This window comes from Thermobia domestica, chromosome 6 (assembly GCF_964235325.1).
Source record: "Thermobia domestica chromosome 6, izTheDome1.hap1.1, whole genome shotgun sequence".
Lineage (NCBI taxonomy): Eukaryota > Metazoa > Arthropoda > Insecta > Zygentoma > Lepismatidae > Thermobia > Thermobia domestica.
This window is the reverse complement of record NC_137459.1, coordinates 23917339-23930102: the sequence shown is the minus strand read 5'-3', so window position 1 is coordinate 23930102 and position 12764 is coordinate 23917339. Positions and strand designations below refer to the sequence as shown.

At 33.8% G+C, this 12764-nt stretch overlaps 1 protein-coding gene across 7 annotated transcripts in view; it reads left to right on the top strand.

The window, feature by feature from the left end:
- The window catches only part of LOC145687887 (UDP-N-acetylhexosamine pyrophosphorylase-like), a 124280-nt gene extending 113684 nt beyond the window's left edge, over positions 1-10596 (top strand). For all 7 annotated transcript variants that reach the window (XM_081761406.1, XM_081761411.1, XM_081761409.1 and 4 more), the window contains exons 10-11: positions 4820-4873; positions 8560-10596. In XM_081761406.1, the coding sequence (XP_081617532.1) occupies positions 4820-4873; positions 8560-8755 (250 nt within the window). In that variant the 3' untranslated portion in view covers positions 8756-10596. The remainder of the gene's footprint in view (positions 1-4819; positions 4874-8559) is intronic.
- Positions 10597-12764: the final 2168 nt, after the last annotated feature.

Here is a 12764-nt window from a genome sequence, read left to right as displayed (position 1 = left end):
TTTTGGGTTCCTCACGCTAAAATAAGAAAAAAAAAAGTTCGTATGGAACTGTGCTCAAAAGTGGATAGCTTCGGAGTTATAGAGTGCCGAAAACGTGAAATAAGTGAACATCAAAATTTCGCAACTCCATCACTACGGGACCTATCGTAGTAAGGTCAAGACATCATTGAGGAACTAGTACGTGAACTATCCAAATATCCATCTTCCAGAACCTCCGGTACTTGCTCAATCATTTTTAGAGAGGCTGTTTGGGAGTACTTCATCACTCTCCAACTACCTCTCTAAAAATTGGTGTGCAAGTACTGGAGCATTCTTGAACATGGATATTTTGATAGCTCACATGCCAGTCCCTCAGTGATGTCTTGACTCAACTACGATAGGTCCCACAGTAGTGGAGCTATGAACGTTTAAAATTCACTTATTTAGCATTTTCGGCACCCTATAACTCCGAAACAATCCACTTTTGAGCACAGGTTTTTCCTTATTTTAGTATGAGGAATCTGTTCCCAAAATATTGTCACACATTTATATAACACCATGTATAGAAGATACAACACAGTTTGTACTAAAAATTAAAATATATACATAAATCACCATTATCATAAACAAGAAATTCACTTTAAAATATTTTGCAATATTAATTTTACTTCGCAATCTACTGTAGAGGCTCGTCTAACGTTACTGGCATTATTTAATAGTAGTAGTATATATTTTGAATTTAATTTTGTTTCCAGTATAATACTTGTGAATAGTGTATCACATTCTATATGGATGGTTGTATGGCAGAGTCCACTAATATTGATGACGATAGAATAAAATAGAATAGAATATTTTTATTGTAATTAAGTCTGTATACAGACAATAGACAACGTCAAATGAAAACATAAAAGGAAATTTTTCTTTCTTTTTTTCTTTTCTTTTCTATTTTTTTTTTAACCTATACCAATATACGTTTATTTTCCTCTAACTCCTGAACATTATAATAGGGTACATCAACTAACCAATCATACACTTTATTTTTAAATTGAGTAGTCGGTAATTTGCATGTGTATTGGTAACCTTTTCATGAATTTTATACCTTGTATTGTATAGCTATTTTTGATTTTTGATAATCTGCTATACTTTATTTCAACTTGTTTAGCAGATCCCGTATTACATGGGTGAATATCTTCTCTACGCCGCATATCTGACATATTTTGTTTTACATATACAAAAACCTTATATATCGGGTGTTGCAAAATAAGTGTTACAACTCTTGGGAAGTGACTCCTGCCACTGAGACAAGAAAAAAAGTTCTCTTCAATTTTCTGCTATCGGACATAGTTTCAGATCTACAAGGTGCCGAAAGCGTGGGAAAATGACTTTCGGACGCCAATAGTTCGGAAACGATCCAACATAAAGAGGGCGGGTAAAATATTCACTGAAGAAGTCATACCTGCTCTATTGAATTTTGCATGTTTCAGAATCCTACCGTGAACGCGCAAGGGATTCCCCAAAGGAACGTAGGGAGTCTCGGATAATCTGCCAAATGAAACTTGGTCTAAATGGATATGAATTGATAGGCTTTCTACCAGTTAACAATAATTCGTTTGTCTTAAGTCGATATCTGGAACAAATACAAAATGGCGGACACCTTTATGCCCGTTGTGTGTGGTTGCATAATCGCCAGGAACGGATGCTGGCCAATAGTGACGTTCTGAGTATTAATTGTAGCGAATTTGTACTCAAATGCTCTAGAAAGACATCTGGAGTGTCGGTAGAGCATAACAGATGAAGCGGGGTGATTTCACATGTGTGGAAACACTTAACGAAAAATGCCAAGAAATGCACTCATACTCAATAAACGTGAGTTCAAAGCGTCGGAAATGTAAGGATTAGCGTCAAGAACATGAAAGGAATTGCCAATTCACCAATAATATTCCTTCAAACCGTTGCAATATGATGTGCACGGTTGCATACCAATGCAACAACCGAGTCCAAGTTGAAATTGTACAATGGACTCAGTAAGAAACTGGGTAAACTAAATGAATGTCACTAGTGGGATCGCATGATCGATATTGAAATGTGGCCAATGTGTGTATTGATATCAACGTGTAGTTAATAAACAAATGTCAACATTTCCCACTACTGCCGGTACATCGTCCCACGTGCGAAAAATAGGAAAATAACTACTCGGGTCTTGATTGGAAACTGCGACCACGCGAGCAAAATCGAGCGCTCTAGCCCTGAGGTTCGAAGAAGCCTCACTTTCTCTGTATTCATTTCTTTGAGGAGTACCCACTTTGTTTGGCAAGCCCTCTTGTACAGCCTCCCGACATACTTGTGTGTTTCATTTTGTTACTCCTACTGCACAGTTGTAAACAACCAGAGCTTTAAGACGTTTCTTCCTATTTCTCATGTCGTTTTATTTTCCATATGTATGGTGTTCCAGCTGTAGTGTTAAATGTGCAAAATCGGTTCATTTTAGTCTTTGTCTTGGCATGTGCACTGTGTCTAAGATACGAATTTCTGGAGGTATTTTCCTATATTTCGAGTACGTCATATGTCTCAGAAGACGTGGGACATGATACAAGTTTGTTATTTTCACGCTCTATCAGAATTTGAACCATGCATTAAGAGAATTCTTTTCATATGTGTCGACTGTGGAACAATGTCCCAAACAAAGAGGGACATTGATACAATCGTGTTCTAGTTACGTTCTACCAAAAGGTGCACCAGATGTAATAGCAGAATGTACAACGTTATTTTCCTAGTTTTCGCACGTGAGATGGTGTCCCAGCAGTAGTGCGACATGTTGACAATTGTCCATTAGCTACATGTTGACATCAACACACACATTGGCCACATTTCAATATCGATCATGCGATCCCACTAGTGACATTCATTTAGTTTACCCAGTTTCTTTGTGAGTCCAATGCATAATTTGAACTTGGCCTCAGTTGTTGCATCCTTATTAGTATGCAACCGTGCACATCATATTGCATCGGTTTGAAGGAATATTATTGGTGAATTGGCAATGGCTTTCATGTCCTTGACGCTAATCCTTACATTTCCGACTTTTTGAACTCACGTTTATTGAGTATCAGTACATTTCTTGGCATTTTTCGTTAAGTGTTTCCACACATGTGAATCACCCTGCTTCATCTCTTATGATCTACCGACACTCCAGATGTCTTTCTAGAGCATTTGAGTACAAATTCGCTACAATTAATACTCAGAACGTCACTGTTGGCCAGCATCCGTATCTGGCATTTATGCAACCACACACAACGGGCATAAACATTACCGCCATTTTGTATTTGCTCCAGATACCGACTTAAGACAAACGAATTATTGTTAACTGGTAGAAAGCCTTTCAATTCATATCCATTTAACCAAGTTTCATTTGGCAGATTATCCGGGACTCCCTACGTTCCTTTGGGGAATCCCTTGCGCGTTCACGGTAGGATTCTGAAACACGCAAAATTCAATAGAGCAGGTATGACTTCTTCAGTGAATTTTTTACCCGCCCTCTTTATGTTGGATAGTTTCCGAACTATTGGCGTCCGAAAGTCATTTTCCCACGCTTTCGGCACCTTGTAGATCTGAAACTATGTCCGATAGCAGAAAGTTGAAGAGAACTTTTTTTCTTGTCTCAGTGGCAGGAGTCACCTCCCAAGAGTTGTAACACTTATTTTGCAACACCCGATATATATATAAATTGATTACAGTCATAATTTTCAATTTACAGAAGAAAGGTTTACAGTGTTCTTTACAGGTTTACAGTGCACCATTGATTATTTTAGTAACTTTTTGTAGTAGTAGAACTTCAATTATGTAGTTACTGTTACCCCAAAATAATATTCCATATTCTATAGTACTTGAAAAAAACCATAATATGTTGATCTTATATAGTTGTTCGGGACTATATCTCGTAAATTTCGTATTAGACTTATTATTCTCGAAAGTTCTACACATACATATTCTATATGTGCTTTCCACGTTAATTGCCTATCCAGAATGATACGAAGAAATTTTACATTCTTCGACGCTACCGGACACTCGTTCAATGAAAATATTTGTCTAGTAGTTTTATTTTCATTGAGAAGAAATCCGTTTGTCTTAAACCATTCCTTGGTTTCTATAAAGATACCATTATTCAATATCATTAGTTCTGTGAGATTATTGCTGGTGTTTAGCAAGGTTGTGTCATCAGCATAAAGAAAGGATTTACCTGAGATATTCAGTGGTAAATCATTTATCATTAATATAAACAATAACGGTCCCAGTACAGAACCTTGAGGAACCCCGTGTTTTATTGGAATGCTATCCGATTTTATTCCATTGACACTAATAACCTGAGTGCGACCTTTTAGGCATGTGTTAATAAAGTTTAAACTTTTACCTTGGAAACCATAACACCACAATTTTCTTAATACTATATTATGTTCTAATTATTGGGGGTCTACACTCAATACCATCCGCTTTTTAAAATCACTTCATTGTTTTCAAACGTAAATAGGTCATGTGATACATATTTTAAGGCTAAAATTTGCAGTGAATACTAACAACGCATGATCTAATAACACATGATCTCTTTCCCATTAAAAAAAAAAAAAGTGTTATCTTAATATGGCGTAAGTGCCTCAAAATACAATAGTTTAATTTGTTCATAAATGTTGTTATAAGACTTTTATACTTTACCGTGCAAAGTTCGTAAATTTTTGAAGAATATTTACTATAAGAAAAGCTCGAATTTCAATGTAATCAAAGACAACTTTAATTTGTAAAGATATAATGATTAGAACAAAGACTAACATAATTTATCTTTATTTTATAGTCCCAGCCCTAATGGTGTTCAGAATGGTGTTCACGAAACCAACAACAATGACATGTGAGTATTAGTTATTTAGAAAATTCATTAACATCTACGTAATCTACGTTAGAAGAAATATACATTTTTATTATTAAAGAACTAACATGACGTACCACACTAACACACCTTTGAAGTTCTATCTTTATTTTTTGTTTCCTTTATAATTGAGTAACAATCTATTGACAATCTCAAATATAAACATACTTTAGTATTTTATCTGTAGGTATAATATTCAAGATAACTATGTGAGTACTTTGTTTTTTTCTCATATCCTCAGATATTTCTTTTGCTATGGCTATATGATACCAACAAACTTATGTCAGAAAATTCAAATTTTCCAGGTATTTTTAAGTCCAATCTTACAATTTGATCTTGGATTTTAAGGTAGCCTTCACACTAGGTTCCTGTGAGCCGCTCATGTGAGCTGCAGCTGCTAGCTTTACATTGTCTTAAATGTACGCCTTCACACATGCGTTTCGGTGCAACTGAGTTGCGGCTCTAAGGTGCTATGAAGATCACCCCGCCAGCAGCTGGATCAAGCGGGCTGCAGGCGGGGAAGAAAATAACACGCAGTTTTATGAGAGCCCTTCACACGTGAGCGTGAACTCAATTGGAATGGAGAAAAAAGTACATATATTTAATGTTGAAAATTTTCTCATTTTGGTGTAACTGGTGAAATGCACACTTTCGTCATTATTATACAATTCGTCAACGAAGATATAGGCATCCTAAAGTAGTTAAAAATTTTCTTTCATCTTCTCTGTTTAGAAAACAGACTGTAAAATGAACATTCTTTCAGTCTTCATCGAGTTATAGGATCAATCCACATTGTTCTGTATTTTTTCCCCTTTTTTTTCTTGCAATTTGTCGCCAAGATTAAAGCTGCACAGCCGCCATTTTGGTATCACGATCTTTTGAGTGGCTCACAAGTATTCAATACCTTCACACTACAGGTTCACATGAGCAGCTCACAAGATCCTAATGTGAAGGCAGGCTAATTTGCGGGTGGACAGTTTTACTTTTAATTACCACATTCATTAAAGCAGATTTTTAACGAGTTTTTTTTTCTACTTTCAAAAATACTTATTTCTATACCTCATGCATTTACTTGGGAACATCATTAAGTTTCACTTCATAAAGCATTACAATTTTTATTTCCTAACCCAGCAGAGAAAAATCATGCTTTAGCTGGAAGGTGCCTGTAATCTGTGAAATCTCTCCCTTGGTATCATATGCTGGAGAAGGCCTAGAGAAAATCGTAAAAAATAAGAAATTAACGTATCCCGTAACATTATATGCGCCAGAGGAAGATGCTAGTAAGGAAAAAGCAGTATCAACAAATGGTTGCTCCAACTGCCATTTTCTGTAAACACCAGAAGTTAACGTGGGTTCGCAAACAAAGAAAAAGCAAGTTGAAGCCTGAAATTTTCTGTCACTTTGATTTCACTGTTCGGTGGTTTTCGTAAATGAAATGCGCACTGGTTAAGATGGTCATTCTAGGAAAGATAATTAGTCAACTAATATATATGTAGCACATAAATGGTGTCATATCTTCTTTACTTAAGGTACATTTTCGAAAGAACTGTTATCGAAAAGTAAATAAATAAATAATAATAATCTCATCGGTTCTCGTGTGTGTTTGAGGGTGCATTATATCATTTGTTAAGTTTTACATCCTGCAACTTCGCTAATGAAGATTTGATTGTAAAGAAGAATCAAATTCGAGGAGAACCGATCACTCGGAATTCTAGACTTTGGTAGTCATGAGCCAAGCTCTATGTTTTTCTTGTATTTGTGCCAACGAGTGACCATTCTTTAACCATGCGTCGGGTTGTAAATGCATGTCACACAGTAGTCACCATTTTTTTAGAAGGAAACCTTAACTTTCTAGTGTGCATGTATAAAATGAGGTCTGTAGTTTTGAAGCGCTAAGTAAGGACGCATTCTAGATTCATACAAGGGTAAATTCTTGAGGAAAAGTTATATATATATATATATATATATATATATATATATATATATATATATATATATATAGATAGATAGATAGATAGATACAGATATATATAATTTAGCAAATGTTTTAGTGTTAAGTATTACGTATGACGATTTAGTATACATTGCAGATAGGTATCATCAAACTTGAAAGTAATATCCAATGAAAAAAAAAAAAATAAATAAATAAATTATCTGAAATAGTAATATGATTTGTATGTATGGTTTCCATATCGCACAATTGCACCTTCATGCACTTTTCTTTATTTTTTTCTTCTTTAATAAAAATCTTATGGAAATAAAGAAATCACTGTAGTGCATGGTCTAGATTCTTTGGATTAACTTCATATATGAAAATTATTTAGGTTCTGGATAGCACAATCCAGCTGAAGGTAGAGTGAAACTTGAACTTAGCTAAAACTGAAGTACATATATTTCTGAGATAATAGTTTTTCTTTTTCTTTTTTTTTCTTTTTTTGTATTTTATTTTATCTTAAAAATTAATGTTCTTGAGCTTCCTTCTTGCAACACATATTGGTAGTTCTGATAGTAACAACGGAGTAACAGACATATTTTATATGATTAAAAACTCCATACACAAAGTAATATCTTCATTTTTCCTTTAATAATTAATACTTTTGTATTAATTGTAATTTATCAGGAGTCCCTTAATTTTTGTACATGAAAATCTGTATTTTATACTTCATATTTGCATTTTGTGTTTGTAGAATCAAGATGAAGTTTGAGACCTTTCATTTTTCCTAAAATTTCTTTCCCATTTTAGAACTTGATTTAGTAAAATTAAGTCTTCGTTTCTTTGCATCACATTTTAAAACACAATCCTATTAATTTAGGATCGACCGGTATTTTAGCAAGTTTCTCTTCTGCATTTTGCTTTTCTTTTCTTTCTTTCTTTTTTTTTTTAAAAAAAATTCAATTCTATATTATGCGTACATATTTTAGATTAAATTGTAGATGTACTGTACAGTACATAAATATGTTGTAATACGTAAATGTTGAAATGTATTTTCTAATATTTAGTTGTGCGTTTTCGTGTCAATTGAGGTACAGTAGACTGCTGATTATCCGGCCTAGTTTTGTTTTATCGTGATTAAATGAGGAAGCTGAGGCGTTGCATTGGAAACACTGCCAAGGCATTGGAAACGGGCGTCTGCTACGATCCTCCTACGGTCCTTTGTGTCGTGTGCAAAATAAAAGTTGTGACAGGAAAAAAAAAAAAAAGCACCGTTCTGCTCCTTGTTCAATGTTTCGTCAGTGTGTAACGCACCTCAATACAGTACGTATTCTTTAACCTACCTTTCTCTAGTAAATTCCTGAAACGTGCAGTGCAGTACATAAACATTCATAAACTACCAGCACACAGCCAAATAAGAAGTGAGAAAATACGTACTGTATTACAACAGTGGGTTTTGGTATAAAAACTTCGTCTTCTGGTATTGGTGGGGTAAAGAAATGAGTTTATAGAACTCTGGGCTATCCGGCTTTTTTGTTACCCGGCCTGCCCTTCCGCAACATGAGGCCGCATACTCGGGAGTCTACTGTATCTTCTTGTATTTGCTACAATACAACCTTATGAAACGCTCAAAACCGAGTGTAATTTTGTGAAGAACACTGCTAGAACCTAACCTGTTATACATAATGTTAATCATTAAAAATTAAATATTTTTTTTTTTTTTTTATTTGGACAGAGAAAAATCGTGCCTTAAATGGAAGTTGCCTGTGGTCTGTGAAATATCTCCATTAGTTTCCTATGCAGGAGAAGGCTTGGAAAAGTTGGTGAAAAATAAGAAGTTTAAAATCCCTGTAACCTTCCAAGCACCAGAAGAAGAGCATCGAAAGGAGAAACCAGTATATACCAACGGCTGTATCAATGGAACCCACTGATCGATTTACAAATCCTTTGTACGATATATGACTGTATAATTTCTGGTTTTACAGAATACCTGAGAAGACTGCACATTTGGAATACCGCAGAGCACACTTGTGTAAATCATAGAAGAAAACATCAATGGAGACGAATCCATTAAATACTCATGACATGTAAAACTTCAAAGAGTAAAAGTTACGTAAATGTGTAGATGTATGTTTGTGTAATATATGTATGTATTTTGTGTGTATAACGAAAGCTCTGGAATAGAATGGAGTTTGTGTATGTGATGGCAAAGAACAACAAATTTCTTTAGGAATTTTGTTCATGGGAAGAATTCGGCAACCGCGTATGAAACCATGACAATGAGAATTACGGGAGAGCAAGTATTCTATTGTCCATATGAGTGCATGTGTGAGTATTTTAGAAAATTAGTGATGTTATAGTTAAGTTATTGTTGGTATTTCCTCGCGCTTCCAAGATGGCTTGTCAAGATTCTTTTAATTATAATAAGCATTATTATCAAAACGAAAGAAAGCTTTAAGATGAAAGAAACAATGGCTTTCAAAGTTTATTCGACCCTTACACTATTGATTCATGTGGCTTCTAATATATATGTAAACAAACCACAAAATATGGATATTTAATTATTTGTTTAAAGATTACGGACAAGGTGATTACAAGACATTTTGTCCACTTTGGAGATATCATTTTGTGGTCAATTTCTGCGTTCATATCTTGTAAGAAGCCAATGAAGATTTTTTTTTCTAGAAAATTACTAAGTAATAAATTGACAATATATGTAGACATATTGTCGCAAATGTTACATTTCAGTCAGTATTTAGCAGTATTTTCTTGTAACAATCGAGAATATACTGAGTTCTAAATTATTTGTAACATACGCTGTCTGGTTGTGTGGTTTGAGAGAATATATTTTTGATGTGTCATTTTACAAATGGATTTGTATATGCGATATAGAAATATATTTATGTATAACATTTTACTAATTTCATATTATATCTTGTAAATATTTGATTTCGAAACAGAATAATTTTATTTGCATTGTCTGTAAATATTGTAAATTATAGAAAAAGAATGTTCCTATATTGAGAGCAATAATATTAATCATGATTTCCTATTTTGTTGGAATAAAAGAGAATCAATTTTATAATAGAATTATATCCATTTCGTTCACGTTACAATAATTATTTCATTATAGTTTTTGGCAAATAATGTACTTTTAAGAGCAATCCAGACTTTTTACAACCTAAAAATGTAACGTCGATTATGGTGGCTAGAGTTTTGAATAACAGCTCTATTCAATGTCTTTACTTCTATACGATATGAGAACAGTAATTGTAAATGAAAAGTTACTTGTTCTCGATCTTTTTCTTTAAAAAAAGAATTGAATGTTGTACATAGAAAAAAAAACTGCACTTACAGCAAAGGACACAGGGTCGTTCCATTCACTAGAAGTGGAACTAGAAGTTAGGTTTGCCTTATAGGCAAGGAAATCTAAAGCCACATCCGAATTTGCTATGTATGCACCTTTGTGTACCGTACGCTTTTTTTGCTAGCCATATAGAGTGAGAAAGAGGCCACTCACAAGTCCTTAAGGGTACACAACGGCACATTTTGATACTAATTCGGATGCGGCTTACTTGTATTTTGAAACAGTTTATATGTTTGATTGTATTTTTAGTGCTTATGTGGCAATGCCATTCAAAATTTGTATGATATTTTAACACTTTTTTTCATCTTGCGATCTAACTTTTGCACATATAGTGTGATTTCTTTATTATGTAGAAATGGGATTCACTGATGTGTAGGTCTCTCTATACCTTTTTTTTTTTTTTAATTCTAAAAACAATGTTTTCTTGGGTTTTACAGGTGAACTGCAAATTCATATAATGTACTTATTTTTTTTTTTATACGTAGATTTTTGATGTCCTCCTCTGATTTTCTGTTTCTCTGAATATTTAAATAAAATCTGGTGTTTTAGGTTTAATTTAATGTAGTTTCATTTATATAATATTTTATGAGGCGTCTACAACTACAATGCACACATAGAAAAGCTTTTCATGCGTTCACTGGTCGAAACAATCACTAATATACATCATTTAGTAGAAGTCCGATTTTAGCATTCTAGATCGTTACTGAGTAGTTGTTTTCTCTAAATCTTTGTGACGTAATCAGTAGACACAGGCCATTCTATTTTGGTCTTTCCGATATTGCTTTGAAAGAGTCTGCAATTTGTTAAGTGTAGTTCTATATCTTTAAGAAAATTTACAAAGCAAATATCGTGAAGGAGCTTATTAAGGATTCGTACGTACAACTACAGTTGTTGTATTTATTAAAATTTATTTTATTATATTGAAAACGAGCCACACAGTACATTTATTTATATAGAAAATGCAGGTTCAACAAACAAAAAGTGAAACCTTCCATTGGGTGCTATATTGTACTACTCTAGTCGAGCCAGGATTGGTATTACACGCAGGTCCGGCTCTACCATATGTGCAACATGTGCATTTGCACAAGGCGGCAAAATCTGTCATAGCTATATTATTTAAAATAAATATTTGTTGTTGGAAACGCACTTCATGATGATAATTAAATTTAGTAAGTTGACCTATTTGAATACTACAGTCATAAATCATGTTAAGGTCGCGTTGGTTTAAGGCTACACGGACAGTGCTAAAGCAATTGGTCAAACAACTCCCAGCATTAATCGCTTGATTCTTGTCAAATACAAGAACTCAATTCTCGAACAGTAGTCAACACCTGTTCCATTTAGTTAGTTATCAGAGTTTTGATATGAAAACTAGTCTTGTCTTTGTCACAAACAAGTTCCTTATCATTGAAGGTGGAAACAACATTTTTTATTCTTTTTAACAAATGTAGAAGGAAAATCAAGAAATAAGAGAGCTAGTTGCACTGGAGTTGTAAACTGATATATTAAGATTGAAGCTAGATATTGAATTCTACAAAAAGGATTACCATCTTTCCTCTGCCAGATGTGTTTACTTTATCTTTCACTAACATAATAGATTATTATTTAAAGAAAAAAAACAGACCGAATGAGCTTGTATTTGTAGTGTTTAGGCCTTTCTGAGTGCAAGTGCACTTTCTGTCCCCTTCGTTATTCATGACGGGGTAGCATATTTAAAATCGTGGCTTTTAAGATTTGTTCTTTCTGGAGACATGAGGGCGGCAAATTGCCTAGGGCTGGTCCAGATTACACGATTCCGTAGATCTTTCCTTATATTACTTACCCATTGTGTTCTTGGTCCACCTAAGAATCTTTCTTCTAGAGGATTAACAGATTAATATCACATAATTGAATACATTAGGGTCACTGGATTGAATTTCGTTCAGCAGTAGAATAAGTTGCTTACCCCAGGGACATTTAATATATATATTTTGTTTTGCACAAGTGAGTATATTTGTGCAACGCTCAAGGAAAAATGTGTTCCTAATAGATATTTGTTTCATACTGTGAAAGCTCCAAACGGGTTGCACCAATCAAAATAATACCAGAGCAATTTTTGCCGTGGAGGTACCAAGGGACAGTGATTGTTACACTTAGGGACAACGTTAAAATTTATGATAATCGATTGATTTTGATAACTATTTTTTTTTTTTTTTTTTTTTTTGTTACAAGACAAACGATAAAATTACCATTGACAAATCATAGCCTGTTTTCCCTTTCCCATGTCCATTGGAAGTTTTGCTCCGTAAAGGAACTTTGATAAGAAGAGAGACAACATGTGGTTAAAAATAAGTATGTTACATTTTATCTGATCATTTGTTGAAAGAACATGGAATTAGGCATCTTGGTTTCAAAACTAGATATACTCGTAAAATAGTTACAATAAGAAGTGATGGTTATATCTAAAATATTGTCCCATGGTACGATTACTGCCCAATTGATACATATAAAAAATCAATTATAGAAAACAAGTGCATAATAAATTAAAATTACCTACTACAAAAGTAGATAAACGTCTTAAATATACTGCAGTA